General features: G+C 43.8%; 1 protein-coding gene across 1 annotated transcript in view; it reads left to right on the top strand.

Annotated features, from left to right (window-relative positions):
- Positions 1 to 3145: 3145 nt before the first annotated feature.
- BMP7 (bone morphogenetic protein 7) overlaps positions 3146 to 16021 on the top strand; it is a gene marked incomplete at both ends in the record, with an annotated part of 41180 nt that continues 28304 nt past the window's right edge. The window contains one exon of the mRNA XM_080354485.1: positions 3146 to 3659. Coding sequence (XP_080210611.1) covers positions 3146 to 3659 — 514 coding nt within the window. The remainder of the gene's footprint in view (positions 3660 to 16021) is intronic.

Genomic DNA, 16021 nt, shown 5'->3' with positions numbered 1-16021 from the left:
GAATAAATGCTGCTCTTTGTTGTGTCCCAAAGCGAGCCGAAGTCAAGAGCTGAGCACCTCACCTTCAAAGATTATCCTTTAACAGATTCCCTTTCCCATAGCACACTCCCACAGTGGTTTTGTTAGGCTGTTTTAGGAGTATATGCAAGCAGTACCGCCACTGCAAACTATCACACATTTATTTAATGCTGTACCTGGTGCACTTAGATCATAGGCAATGTTACTACAAAAGATTAAACTCCCTCAGCTGTTCCTACGAATAGGATACAGTTGCAGCATTGCCCCCTCTTTAAAGACCATATCCTGCATTAAATCAGCATGTATTTAAACTTGACCAAACCCAGACAACTTAAACAAACAAATAAGAGGAAAATAGATTTAAACATCACTTTTCCAAGAAATCTGGCAAATCAGGAGGTTTCAAGGTTCACTTTTCTTCCTCCGCTGTTTCATCAATTACACAGCTTCAACAGTCGTTACCTAAGGTGTTAACGAGTCAGGATCCAAACTTCCCAACTATCTTTTTTCTTTTCTTTCTCTCAAAAATTGATGTCACTTGACAGCATGACGCTTACCTGAAATTTAGTCAGTTTTCAAACGTGAGCAACAAGCAATTCGGATTTAAGCAATTCAGGAGGCAGCAGAGACACCTGCTCTCCAGCCCACTCTTCCATCCTTACTGAGTTTTTCAATCTCACTGTCCAAGTCTCCCTGCCCTGCAGCTCCTCAATGAAAGACCATCACTCAAAACTGGGGGAAAAAACAACTTCCTACAAGGAACAAAAATGGAATCAAGCTATCTGCAGCTGAAAGGGAGAGCAGAGGGATACTGAATCATCTGTCTGCCCTTCCACCACCAGTTTAAGCCAACCTAAGGCAGCCCAGCCCAGCCCGGCCCAGCCCAGCCCAGCCACCCTCTCCTTGCCCCCAGCTGTGCATTCCTGTGGCCTCCCTAGTTCCAGCACAATATGGAGTCAGTCAGAGCAAGGAGCTGATCCAGCAAAAAATGAATTCGGCACAAACAAATACATCAATGGTTAAAAAAAATATTGCTTTTAAAAACAGAATCAGCTTCCTGACCTGTGTGTGGATGTGTTAGTAGTGGCATTGGAGAGGGGTGGGTTTGCACAGCTGAAGGTCCAGGCTGGGGTGGGATGAGAAAAAAACATCATTCTCAGGAGGAGCCTGGCTTTAGATCAGCTTAAATTGATCTAGAAACCACACCCCTGGCAAGAAAGATATTCAGGCAAATACCTGCCTGGTTAAGAGCAGTTTAGTGCTGCTCCTCAGTAAATGCAAAAGATGCTGGAGAGTTCGATCTTAACTGGACATCCAAAATGCAATTAGTGGGGAGCAACAGGAAGGCAGGTACAGGGGCAGCATTTGAGCACCCCCATTAGTAGCAGCAAATTTAGCAAGTGCTCTCGTGTTACCTAAGGTGGATGTGGCTTCACAGCCTCTCTCTCCCCTCACCATCCTCCTAGAGCTTGAGCCTTTCTTAAACATGTGTTAGGACTGAGTTAGGAGTTTAATGCTGGTTCCACCACTATTTCAATAGCTCTGTGAGTCATTTCAATGTCATGCCTCAGTTTCCCTGTTATTAAGAGGTGCACATGCATGCATACAAACACATTAAATCACTCAACACGTTTCCCATGCAGCTTTTTTTACTAGTTACCTGCTGTTCACATAAGGATATTAAAGAGCTAGAAGAAATGCTTAATATTATTTTCCAGAACAGATGCAGGATCTGGTGTTGGCTACTACTGGATATTGCTTGTCTGAAAACATCAGATGAACAATCGATCAAAAAAACCAACGCTGACCTTCTTTTTCCCCTGCCCCTATTCTTCCTCCTTGGCCTAAGGAATGAATCTTAATGTCAGCATAAACTTAGTGTGCACATATATATATGTATATATATACACACACATATATGTGGTTTCTGAAATTACCTCGGGCTGGATTCAGTGACCCAGATAAACCCTTCCACCCTGCCTCCCCCTTGCTTTACAAGTAGGATTTGGGAAGCAGCAGTTTACATTTGTTATCCAAGACTCTTATTATTTACTGTTGCAGTAGACATCTACCTGGACTAATCAGGACTGAGGCTCCATTACTGTGGATGTTACACCCACTGAGCTCAAAAAAAACAATAAAAGAGAGTCGCTGCTTTAAAAAGCTGACAATCCATCTCCAGACAGTATTCTGCAAAGCCATGTGCCAGACAGCAGAAAGAAAAGGGAAGGTGAGAGAGCAGGATAATGTAATGGCATAAACCACCCGTGTGCACAGGTTGATGGTTCTGATCCAAGTAAACTTTCCTGGTTTTATGACTCTTCTATGATAACTCCCCCCTCGGATTTTTAATGCTTCTCCATTAACTCTCCCCGCTGCTGGCTGGAAAAAGTGACCTGGGGCTCTGCGCACACAGACGTGCATGTCTACCTGCGTGAATATAGGATCATCACATTTTAAATCATGTAGTGCTGTTGGGTTTGTCCTGGAGAGTCTCTTCCCAGATGTGCTGCTTAAAAAAAAAACAACAAAGGGGTGGACGGGAAGGAAAAAAGCACGCCTGTGTATGCATGTTTGTGCAGACAGACGATGTACTTGCATCTATAAACTTTCCGCGAGTTTGGGCCCTTTCCTTCTACATAAACCACCCTGCCTCCTGGGGTGTCTTCTCCTTAATTACGTCCACGTTAATTTAAGCACTTGGGACCGGCTCACCCTCTCCCCCGAGCCAGCAGCCTCCACAAACATCCTGAAAAGCAACCTGATCAGATGTTCCTCCTCTAGGCGCTCACACGGATTTTTCTCTCCCAAGCGGTCTGGAGCGGGCGAGCGAGAGCGCTTGGGTTTTCCAGCCTGCTCCTCCCACCAGACACAACCTCCCGCTGCCTCTCCGCCGAGCAGCACTGCTCACACGGCTCCGCCGCGGCGTGCGGGGCGCGGGCAGAGCGCTCCGCTCCCGCCGCCGGGGGAAGCAGCGCCTCGGGCCGCCGCCGCCTGCGCTCCGTCCATGGGCCGGGGCCGCCGCGCAGCCCCCGCCGGGCCATGAGCGGGCTGCGGCGCCTCCGCGGGGGCTGCCGGCCGGCGCAGTGAGCGCGGGGCCGCGCCGTCCCTCCGCGCCGCTCCGCGCATGCTGCTGGGGCGCGTCCCGCGGCGGGGCAGCCCCGCGCCCCCCGCGCCGCCCCTCCGCAGCCGCCGCCGCCGCGCCGCGATGCCGGCGGCGGGGCGCGGGCAGCCCGCCTCCTGGCTCCTGGTGCTGGGCGCCGCCGCCCCCGCCCTCTGGCTGCGCTGCGTCCTCGCCGACTTCACGGTGGACAACGAGGTGCACTCCAGCTTCATCCACCGGCGGCTGCGCGGCCCCGAGCGCCGCGAGATGCAGCGGGAGATCCTCTCCATCCTCGGCCTGCCGCACCGCCCGCGGCCCCACCTCCACGGCAAGCACAATTCGGCCCCCATGTTCATGCTGGACCTTTACAATGCCATGTCCGTGGAGGAGGGGGCGGCGGGGGCCGCCGCTGAGGAGGGCGAGGGCTTCTCCTACCCCTACAAGCCCATCTTCAGCACCCAGGGGCCACCCCTGGCCAGCCTGCAGGATAGCAACTTCCTCACCGAAGCTGACATGGTCATGAGCTTCGTCAACTTGGGTGAGTGCCTGCCATCGGCGAGGCCAGGGAGCTGGAGCCGGGATGACTGGGCAGGGGACTGTGCCAGGGGGAGGCTGGAGCAGAGTCCTGGCCACCAGCGGGAGGGCAGGGACTGGTGATGCAGGTGGCCCCGGTATGGGGCTGTTTCCGCAGCGGGTCGAATGGTTGGCAGCCCACTTGGGCGAGGAAGGGCAGGTAGCGGCCCTTGAAAAGGCGGCTGCTTTGCGACACGGTAATTAAATGGCAGCAATCTGGACAGGGCTCTGACTTTCTTTCGCAGCATTTGGACAGCCACAAGCTCTTGCCGCGTTCACCCTGACACGCTAAGTTCTTTGTCATCTTTTCCCTTTGATACTTATTTGCGGCACCTCAGAGATTGGATTTGCAGGTAGGAGTTGAACGGGACGATTAGCAGGTCTGTTCTGCATCCTGCACCGCCAAGGAAGACACAAAACCCAGGCAGGACCACGGGCCGGGCTGGTGCTCGTGCAGGATGCAGAGCTACCAGGGCTGCCGAGATGGATGATTCTGAAGGGGCCGAGCTGCTCATGCGTTTTCCTAATGGTTTGGTTTGAGAGGGATTCCACGGTAAATCGTTATTTACCCCTGCAGCTTTTTCTGTTGACCCCAGTTTCTGCAGCTTACTTGCCTCTTTTCAGAAGCACATGTGGATGGGTTTATGCAAATGATACAAAAGTTGGCATGCTTTGTATGCGGCTCACTAGGCCTCTCTAATTGGATGCCACGGCCCAATCTGATTTCTGTTTGCTTGCTGTAGACTGCACACCCGTGCAGACTGACTTGGCCGGATTTGAGTAAAACATTGTCGGGATGAACGTTCTATTTTAAATATATAATTATAGACCTGGTTCACTCTATCCATTTTCAGACCTCATCATGTGCAGCTCTGAAACCACCACACGTACACATTGGGTGCCTGCAAGTTCAAGAGAGAATCTGAATAGTATTTCCAAAACAAGATCAACCCAAACTTTGTCCCAAACAAAGGGACATGCAAAGAGCAAGAGGAACCCATCTCTGGCACATAACTGGCCAGGGATTACAGACACCCCCATCGCCAATAAATCCATTAACACCTTTATGGATGTCACTGTTCTGGACACTTCCACTGTCTGGAGCTTCAGAGGCAACAAAGATTTAAATCACCACCTAAATCGTTACATCTCTAATCCCAGCGCTTTAACTAACTGAAAAAGATCAGTAGCTGTAAAGGCTCTGTGACACACGTTAATAATTATTAGACGCGGTAGCCATCCCGGCACAATTCTTGCACGATAGGGAGACACGGGACGCCGTGGGAGATCTCCAGTTTGCATGAGCTGCACCTCCTTATTAACTACCATCAGCTTCACAGTGGGAAGCTCTGAATTACATCTGGCCTGGGGGCTGCACTCTTTGAGAGCGCTGGTGCTTTCCATTTGCAATTACAGTGTTTGTCTAATCGCTGCTAGGTACTTAAGCTGATCAGCAAATGATACATTTAAAATCAAATATTTGAGCAGCCAAAAGTACCAATGATGGTCAAATATTTGGCTTTAGAGATAAGAGTGATCTTGCTAACATTGTTCTCTGTGGTTCTTGGGTCCTACACTGTGTACAACCAGCGTGTGAGGAGAGTCCCGAACACAAGACAAAGGATGTTGAAATAATGATAGTGAAATTCACACTTCTGTTTCCATTTCAGTAGAGAGGAGAGAACCTTTACCAAACATGTAAGTACCTAATGGGAGGGAGTTTAGGTCTGGGGAAGCAGCTCTGCTCCTCAGGTCTGTTTGCTACGTGGCTTTCAGCAGTGAAGCTGCAGCGCTCCCGTCCTGCGCTTCCCATGGAAGGAAAAGTCACCTTTGCAGCCCATGGGAGTTTTGCATGAAAGGAATTATGTTCAGGTTCTTGATTATTTTGAGTACAAAGGAGTGAAATCAATCCATAAACTGTGAAATACACATGACGTTATGGATATGTCTGTTTCTACCTGAGAACTTTTTATAGAGCAGGTTTTACCTGTATAAACTACATAATCAGAAATCAACATCCCAATGCTAGTGATGACTATAGTGGATATATTAATTCATTTTGACCTGCTGGGTTTTGTAGTTGGTTTAGAAATCCGCAAGTGTTCTTTATGCAAAATACTTAATTATCATTTTATTTAATTGCTGTCAGTGTGGTCAGTGAGTAGCGCAGGCAAAATCCAATAGTTTTAAGAAGGACAGGTGGAATTATTACCAGCAGGGCACATTTTAGAGGTTTATCTGTACTGTTTTGTTCCCTTGTCAACAGTGCATGCCAGGACGAGTTTAAAAAGGACATAGATCTATAATAGCTTTCTTCATCACTGTGCACACCTTTCATCCCATTATAGTCATCGGTCTTTCATCTTTATAGGACAAAGACAGGCTTGTTTATGGACATTTAATGAATTAGACCAGCCACTCACTCCCGTATATAGTCAAATACAACACCTGCTTTGGTATGTACAGTTTTCTGTGACATTCAGGGAAAATTAGAAGATCTATTGGTGGACTGATATTTTTTTGGAGACTTTTGACAATGATCCCTTTTAAAGCAGAGCTGAATTGCTAAATGCAGACTGGAGTAAACTGTGTCCTAGTTTTGTAAGAGATACTCTGTGAGCATTGCATTTCACAGGTAGGCTTTTATTACTATGCTAGAGCCGTCACAATGAGGAAGTGTCGCCACATAATACAGGTTCTTCTTAGAATGGAGGAAGTAAAAGTGAGTAAAGAAATACTTCTTTTGAATTTCAATAAATAAAACATGCTATTCCAAGCTTCCAAATGCTAATCTACAAACCCACTTTTTTTTGCTTTGCTCATATTCTTCAAGAATCTGGTTGTACAACTTCAGAGTAAAAAACTATTTAAAGAAATTAAAGAGTTACGTTGCAAGATTTACTGGGCTATATATTAAAAAACAAAACAAAACCAAACAGCAGCCCCCCCCCCAGTTGATTTCTATGGAGATACTGTGTTTATTTTTTCCAGGGGATTTATACGGGCTATTGGTAGGGAGGAACCAGAATACAGGTGCACCATTTCAGGGTTATGTTGCAGGGACCTTTGTACTAAGCATGTAATGTTACTGTAAAATCTTGACAATTAATTAGATTTAGATTTATAACCAGTTAATTCACAGGCTACATTTTCTCTTCGCTTACACCTGTGCTGAGATGGATGGGGAATGGATTTGTGTCAAGAATGAAGTTACATGTAAATGAAAAGAGAGTTTAGCCACAGTGGTCTAAGTCAGTTAATTACTGGCTAATTTTATAAAATTTATTACTATGATTTCAGTATTTGGAATTTAGTTTCAGATCCTGTCCAAGTACAGTTTACAAACTGATCCATTTTAGGAGCTGAAAAAACGCAAAGCATTTTTTGCACAAGTTTAATTTCAAGTTTATAAACAGCAGCTACGGAGTAAACATCCTCTAGATTACTTAGACCCTCTCTTCTAAAAATAATTGAGTTGTGCTTATGTGGGTAATCTTGCCTGGGTAAACAGACTTGCTTAGAATATTTTTAAAGGAGTCGGCACAAGTGATATGCAATTTGTTAATTTGTCTCGTGATTGGTTATAAAATGAACAACATTGTTTAATATTGGCAAAAAATAAGGGGGGGGCGGAAATTAGTCATCCTTGGAAGGAGCACATGAAAGTGGCTTTTGTTAATGTATATCAAGAAGCTGAAGAGCCCCCAAGTTTCCTTTTATTTCATACCATCTGGCTATCCTTTTTGTTGACAAGTGTTTGGCATGGAGAACCATCTCTTTGCCCTTTAATAACAGGCTTTAACACTGTAGGGTATTAGAAAAAGATTCTATAACAGTTAAAAAATTTCCTTCGGGGAATACTTTATAAAGTGAGCACGGGCTGCAGGCATTTGCAGCTGTAACCTGGCTTGTGTTAAAATTTGGAAGGGGCTGCCTTGCATTCCAGCTCACTACAGGCCGTCATTGGTGTACAGCCAAAGGTTAATATAGATGTCACACAGTTTTTCTTTGGAGAGCCTCAGATATAAGAGTGCGCGTACAGCTGTGTTTTCAGTAACCCTTTCATAATCACTTCTTTTAAACCTCATTTTCCTGCTTATATAAATCAAAGATTTGCAAGGATATTTGACCTAGATTTGAACTTATTTGATCTTCACATATTTCCCACTTGAAACAAAGCAGATTAAATGTTAGCCCTGGATGCCTGGTCACAATCACATGGTTTGTCCATATATTAGGCCAAGCCCTTGGCTTCTTTTTTGTTTTTTCCCCTCCACCTAGCACTGTTAGAAGCTCTCAAGCCTGAACAGGTACCTCCTGTAATTGTTTGGGACAGTATGGATATATGCAACACTTAGTGGTATAGAATCAGCCAAGGTAGAAGGCTTGCAGCAAACTAAAGGTACAAAGCACACTGACTGTGCAGCCAGTAACCGGCAGGTGTTCTTTCAATGTACGGACCTATTCTAGACAGAAACTCATTTGTTTTCTAATTTTCAGATGCAAAATGGCAGAAACAGAACAGGAACTATTTACCCCCACCGTACGGGTGCAGTGGTAGCGGACAACAGAGCAGTGGGCTGAGGACACACGTCCTCAGGCAGAGAAAAGGGATGCGGAAATTGTCCCCGTCCCCTCGCGCGCCTTGGCAGCGGGTTTCTCCCAGAAACCAGGTTTTTGGTGTTGCCTCCGTTCCCACACAGGCTGTGCTGGGGAGGTGAAGCCCCCTCCGGGAACTGTAGTTTAAAAGCCAAAACACAGCGGCTTGTGAAGTGCTTTGAAGGAGAACAAGCCTTGATGGCCAGATCTTGTGATGCTCGTCGCAGGAGCTGGGCACAAGTGAAGCGTGCAGGACCTGCACCCACCCCTGCTCGGCTGCTGTGTCCCCCGTCCCCCTTTTGCAAAGGAGATTTAATGGCCTCTGGGCAGGCAGCGTGACACCAGGCATTAGTTTTTCCTCTGTAAATAAGCTCAAAATGCATTTCTGTGTGGTGGGGGGCAAGATGCGCGAGAGAAGGTTCCCCAAGTGGTTGGAAACATTAATTAAAAAAAAAAAGATTATAACTATTAAAAGCCTGGTCGGAGCTGTTGACAGGCTCCTTTTAAATAGAACACTGCGATGTTTTAGTTTAATACATTCTGGCAGTGTCACTGGGGTTAAGGCTAATACTGGGATGTGTGGATCCTGTCATGTTATTGTCAGGAGGAATGCAGGGATTAGGTTTAAAAGTGGCGGTGGGTGAGTGGTGCAGCTGTGTACACTTATTATAAAAGATTTAAGTCCCACTGGTAGAATCAATATATTAAATTGCAAGAGCCTCTGTTTTTAATTAGTTTAAATCAAATATACTGTTGGTGCCATTATGGCTTCTATCCTTGAACCAAGTGAGGAAATGCTAATATTTATATGGAAACTGTTAATTTGTGGTCAAAATGATAACCCATTTAGTTTTATGCCTCTAAATTGTTCTCACTGCATGAATACCAGTGAGAAGTTGCAATGATGGTTGAATTCATCTGAACAAGAACACCAGTAAGCAAATTTTGATAGCATACCAGATAAAGAGCCTACCTGTTGATACACAAAATTAAGAAACCACGATATTTTAAGCCCTTTTCCAGTGGTATAGTCCTCCTCTCTGGGGCCTACATCAAAGTACTGACTTGAATTTACTATATATATATATTTTAACATATATAAAAATAAAATATGCTATTATATGTATGCATTTCTTTTTGAAAGGGAAGGGACTTCTAAAGAAATGAGTGAACCGTTTAAATTAGTAGCAGGATGAAGATTTTCAATCTACAACTGTTTGAAGTAAACGGGACCACTCCCGAGGACTAATCACATGGATAAAGTCCTGCACATGCATATGTTTGGAACTGGAAACCCGAGAGAAAATTCTTGGCTAGGTCTTCATTGGTGTAAATTGTCAAATTTCTACTGAAGCTGCCCCTATGGTCTCATTTATACGAACTGTATGTCCAAAGTAATTCCCATAAACTCCCTGTTGATTTACACTAGCACAATTGAGAACAGAATTGGGCCAAAGAAATGCCCCTGTGTTGAAATAATGAGCCTGCAGTAGTTTCTGCTAGAGCTTCAAACAGTTTTCTCTCCTAATCTTGAAATTGTTTTTGAGGGAGGCTTCCTTTGCTGCAAAAAATCAAAACACGAACTAGCTCCTATTAGTCACTGCTTATCATTATTAGCCCAATCCCTGTTGCTGAACTACAGCTGAATTCCCATCTTTGCAACCAACAGAATTTAACAAATAACGTTTAACAAAAATGTGAAACTGATATTTCTTAATACAAGACATATTTCATACGGAGAAACTTCAGTGATGAAAGATTCCTGGTATCAAAATATCTGAATCACAGTACAAATAAACAGTGTGTTGTAAAGGCTGCCGGGCCAAATTCCGTGCTGGAGTAATTCCACTGGAGTCAGTGGCCTCGTGCCAGGAGATAAACTGCCATCCACCTTTTTTTTGTGTACATGTGAAAACCAGAAGCGTTTAAGATTTTCTCAGTAAACATCTTTGCTAAGAAAAAGGTTGCGGGTAGCAAAGTTTGAACCGATTCTAATTCTAATACGTCTTTGGGAAATCCTTATTTTGTTGGTGAAAGCTACAAACTTTGACGATACCCCGTTTTTTTGGGTATATGTTGTACAATTCTATTTTTTATAGATAAATTTACCTGTTTTGCAGCAGGTAATGTGAGAGGATCTTGGGTTGCCCCACAATACCACGCTTGCCCGTTCTTTTAAGTGTTTGTGTCGACTACATCTTGAACTCAGTGAAAATCCTTTAGTGATCCAGATTGAATGGATTGAATTAATGGCAACTTTGAGACTACAAGTTTTAGTGTAATTGCTTTATTGTTTTGGAACCAAGATACTTACAATCCAGTTCCTGTGCAAACATGTTTAACGTGTGTTAATGTGTTTCAAAACCAGACCCTCTCCGCAAAATTCTGCTTTTCATTAATTGACATCAGTAGCATGGTACAGTATTTCAAAGCACTGGCCAAATATAAACTGTGTTTCTAATTTCCTTACTTTCCTGTGTTTGGAATGCCAATGTTAATTTGTTCCCATGGAAGAGTGAGAGCTGCCAACCACGGTTTTATATAAATGACTTTACAGTGCAGGGCCGCCAACATTAAATGATACTGAGGAATTTTCATGACGTTTTGTATTAATGCTTGTGTGTGTATGTGTGAGAGAAATAGAGGGAGATACGTGGGATATTGAGCAGCACAGCCACTGATGATCAAGGCGAATGTTGGGCAGAATTTATCCTTTGAGCAGCTGTTATTTAATGTTTCTTCTCATTTATATTACATAGCATATTCCTTCTGCACAGAAAAAACTGGTTTGCAGTGAATTTTGTTCCTAACTATCCAAACAGTTCCGTGGTTCCCCCACCTCGCACAATTTTAGTTATTTGTTAATAGATATGCAGAAGGACTTTTGTTTATGTTGCTATTCTGATCACTATGAAACAGATTGCAAGAATGTGCTATTACTCAGCATGAGAAAATGTAAAAGTAGAAGAAGCTGCCACAACTAAGGAATAGAGGGATTAACTGATTCAATTAAAACTGCCAACAGATTTTTTCTTTAAAAGAATAGGGGTAGCTAGATAAAATCATTTGCTTTCTTAAATAAATTAAAGCGTAATCAGAGTTTCTTTAGCGGTATGTACTGTCTTTGTACATGAAAAAACCGTGAAATTCCCTTTAAATGAATTTATTTTAAACTGATGATGGTGAAAACAAGGTCTGTTTATGTGTTTCTCCTTTTATTCCTGGAAGATGTTCAAAATACAAATTGTTCATGTTTCAGTGGATTCCTCTTAATGAGTGCTATGGTTTATCTCTCCGTTTTCCTGTTTTATTGGAACAGGTGCAGTGTCTGCCATCTGTGCCAGCCCCGCGCTGCACCAACAAACACAGTGTTGTTTTGGTTCACTGGATTTAAAAGTCTCCTGAGAGTAAAGAAATGAAAGAGAAAGAATTTAGAAAGTGCCTAGTGAGGGAAAGGCACTTCAAGTAATGTGCTTTGTCACTCAAGGCTTCCCGTAAATTACCTTAAACTATTTCTAAACTGTTTGAAAAATTTTATCCGTAGAGTATTAAGTTTCTGTTGCATCTCGGCGGTCACACGCTATTTCTTTGTCGTCTTTATCCGACCACAGCGGCTTCCAAGTTGGACTCTTTTGTTGTCAGCTTGAATTAAGTTTTACAGGAGTAAAAAAATCTTTTTTTCCTTGCCCTAAAGTAGAAGAATTGGTAATTTTCAGCTTTTCACTGTTTCTGCTTCTGCCTCATTTAAAAGATCCTGCAAATAGCTGTCCGAGTTTAAACAAGATTATGTTGTAATTAGACAGACAAACTCATAATTATTTAAGGGCTAAACCACCACCAACAACCCTTTCAGGTTCGTTTTGACAGTGTTTATCCAGTGTATCTGGAAAGGCTTACAATTAAAGTGCCTGAAGGGTGGGGATGAGATTTTTCAGCATGCAGTCAGTGCTATCGGGTCCACCTGGCCTGGGAAATTATGCAGGCTTTGTAGTAGAGAAAATCCTTTAACTTAGATCTTCATGGCAAGCTCTTAAAAGCTACCTTCCTTTAAAAAACAGAAAAAGGGAGGGAGAGAAAGAAGGGAGGGGGAGAGAGAAGGCACCGCTTTCCCTTTAAATAACAATTAAAACGAGCAAGTGCCTTCTTAGGTTCTTTACGAGGAGGCAACACCATCGTGCTGCTCAGGCTGATAATCTCATAGGACATCATTTTTAAAAGCTTTTTCTGTTATGCACAGTGAGCAGAACGTTTCCTCTCATTCTGCTGCAGCCTCCCGGCACGGTGCTGGTCCCAGTTCCACTGGCCCGCAAACCCACTGGTGTCACTGGGCAGCGTCCCCAGCCCTGGCACGGGGCCACCCTAGCGGTGAAGTCACCACAAGTGACACCCTTGGAGGAGCTGGCGCAGTGTCTGGACCACATTTTGGGGGCTGTAAATCAGGTTGAGCTTTGAGTTGGTAATTAGAGCCACTGGGCCAAATCCTTCAGTCACCTCGTGGTGGTGGCACCGGTGACGCCGCCCAGGTCCGCTGGTTTTGCCCGTTTTTCTGCCCACAGCACAGTGGCAGTAAAACTTCTTAAAAGAGACCAGAAGAACCCTGGGAGAGCTACTAAAAATGCTCCTAAAATAATACAGCATCCGTAGTTGGGAGTTCAAATTCCAACGGAGAGACCGTTCTTTACAGAGTCAGGATTAGGGGCAGGGCTGGCGGGGCCTGATATGCCCAGAGACTTCAGTGAGCCCTTCGGTACCCCAAGGGAAAGCAAGTCCAGGTTTTCCTCTTAAATGGAATATTAAAAGTTACTGTAATTTAGAAATTCTGAATTCTACTGCTTACAATTTAATACTGTCCAAATACTTTTGTATCGATACTTTAACAATTTACTTACATCAGCCAAGTATCTATAATGCCACACGTGATAATAATTCACCACTGATGGGATTCGGTTCCCAATTGTATCTGTTCTACCCACATGCTCAGTGCTAGCAAGCTGCTTCTCAAGGTTAAAACTTACTGCTTCTATCACTAAAAATATTCTGAACATTTTAATCTTGCTACTTTTATTTGTTTATTACTGTGCAGTCATTATAATCCCACAGGGACTTTTTAGATGTTAATAAAGAGTGCTGCACATCACTTTTCCTGAAGCTTGTGTGGCACTATAAACATCATGCTGAGCTTAAGGTCCCCTTTCTGACCATATCCTTAAAAAATCCAGCATTTGTTAAGAGAAAGGAGGGGATTTTTTTTTCTTTTTAACAAAAAGAAATAGAGAAAAAAAAAGAAGTAACTTTAGCCTCACAATCTGCTAGCTACATAAAGCAGTGAATGTCCAGTTGAGGCAGGGAAAAACCAGAACTCTTGGAGATTGGTTGTTTCCTTTTGGAGGAAACAATAAATGTGCCCACTTATATTTTAACAACATCACTACTGGGCCCCTTAATTACACAAATATACTTGTAATAAACTGCAGAAGAGCTGAAAAAGATCTTTCTTTTCAACTCAAAAAGAAGCTTTTGAGTAACCATTCTTTTAAATCTCAGCCCAAATCAGAAGATGAAGATATTTCAGCACTATGTGATGAATCATTTGTCTTCTGAGACAGGTGGAAAGGAGCACAAATCAGATGTGTGGTGTAAAACATCTCTTATTGGTGTGAACACAACTTTGACCACTGAATATAATAATTCCTGCAACTCAGTGGCATGCATTATAATCAAATTACAACAATATTAGTGTCCACATCCACAGAAATCTCTGACCGTTACGCTACATTACAACCTGACGCAGGGAATACAGAAATACATGGAAGAATCCAGAATGATGCAGAAACACGTTCAAGAAAACCCCAATTATTTTTTTAGAAAACAGTAACTGTCATTTTGCTCATTAGTCCACAGCTGTGAGATGGGAGCTGTTTCACTGCAAGCGTTACAGAGTAGGGGAAAAATCTAAGTCAGTGTGTCTAATGTGCCCAAAGTCTTTCCTCCGCATATTGGAGTTGTAGTCCCTCAAGAGATGAGTGGCTTGCAGGCAAGAGCCCGAGCTGGAGAAGAACGATCTGTGTTCTTGCTCCTTGGGAGAGACTTTCATAAACGCCGTATTCTCATTTTAACAAACTGCTATTTTTAACAATTGCACGCAACAGGATGTGAACTGCGTTCCCTCCATTCATACCAAGCCGATGTGAGGACGCGAGGGCGTATTACAACAGCCCAGCTTTTACCCCAGAACTGCGATCGCAAAATTGCGCTTGAAAACACGCAAAAACCCCAAACAGAACAGAAAATGCTGCTGTTAGGGGCTGACTCAGGGATGGACCAACCCTGGCAAGAGGCTCTGTGTTGGGAATCCAGGCATGTGGTCCACGAGCTGCAGGGTGGTGTGTGGGGACAGGGCTGCTGGTGTCACCCATGGCTTATCTTGTACCAAAACAACAACAACAAAATTCCTCTTGTATCATAGAGGTTGTGGGTGGGAATTAAACTGGGAAGAAATCTCCTAACCTTCAGATGCTGTTACACCTGGGCCACCCACATTTAAATTATAAAGAGGACAGACACATGTACACACTTTATACATGCAGATATATGTCTTCCTGAGGACATTTCTGGAAGAACAGTTTAAGTTTGCTGTCACTTTAAGACACTGGCATTTTACATCTACCAGCAGAAATATATGTGGATATTATCAACCTACAAATCTTTAATATTGACAGTCCTCAGGCCCATATACCAAGTTATTAAAAAAATAAGCAGTCCCCTGCCTGTTTCCCAATAAATGTGATGCATGGCAAACATTCCTAGAAAGCAAAAGATCATACATATAAGCTGCAAGAGCCATCACAGGGAAAAGGGCAGCGAGGATCATTTCTGGGCAAGATGCTCTTCTGCCGTCCCCGTGTCCCCAGCCCTGGGGACTGTGCTCAGTGCCCCCTGATCTCAGCTCTCTTGGCAGCACTGAGGAAACATGATGATCTCAAGGAAAAATGTGAAACAGGTCACAAATTCCCACTTTAATGAGGAAGGGCACACTGGAGTATATTTTTAAGCAGCAATTCAAGTTCTCTAATGATTCTTCTCCAAAATATTTCCTCCCATCTCTCCAAGCACTGTATTTCATTCTAATAATCCTGGTTTATAAACTGTGTTAGTATCACTGGACCTCCCACATATGGAACACCTGAAAAACCTGCAATAGCTGTAGCAGTAAGGATGCAAGACAAGCTCTGCTCTCACAGGGATTTCCCCTCTGGGGCAGATGGACCTTTCCCCAGAGGAGTTTGCTCTCCCCTAATCTGACCAAGAAAGGTGCAGATGTTTGATATTGCATAGACAAGCCCCAAAGGTCCATCTGATTGCAGGTTTATGGCACAGCTCGGAGTGTGGACATTCCAAGTTGAAATTTTGCTGATTACCGTCAAAGGCTGAGATTCTTATCTGGTGGCCGCATGTCTGATATCGACTGGTTATTTTGTAATACCCCGCAAACTACTTTCTCAACAAGACCAGGATCTGGGATTTCCACTGAGAAATCTAGCAAGTCATATGGTTTAAAACCTGGAAAACTGGTTCTTGACTTATTTTCCTTTTACCACAAAAAAGGCTCGATTCCTGCGCCTGTGATTCCGCCAGGTTCCTCCCAAAGCTCCTGTGCAGGTGGAGACCCACATTCTGGAGTATTTGGGGGGGACACTGGTATTGTTGTGGCAATACAATATTAGAGAA

The sequence above is a fragment of the Nesoenas mayeri genome (genome assembly GCF_963082525.1).
Source record: "Nesoenas mayeri genome assembly, chromosome: 16".
NCBI classification, from domain to species: Eukaryota; Metazoa; Chordata; class Aves; order Columbiformes; family Columbidae; genus Nesoenas; species Nesoenas mayeri.
This window is presented reverse-complemented; position numbering and strand designations above follow the sequence as displayed.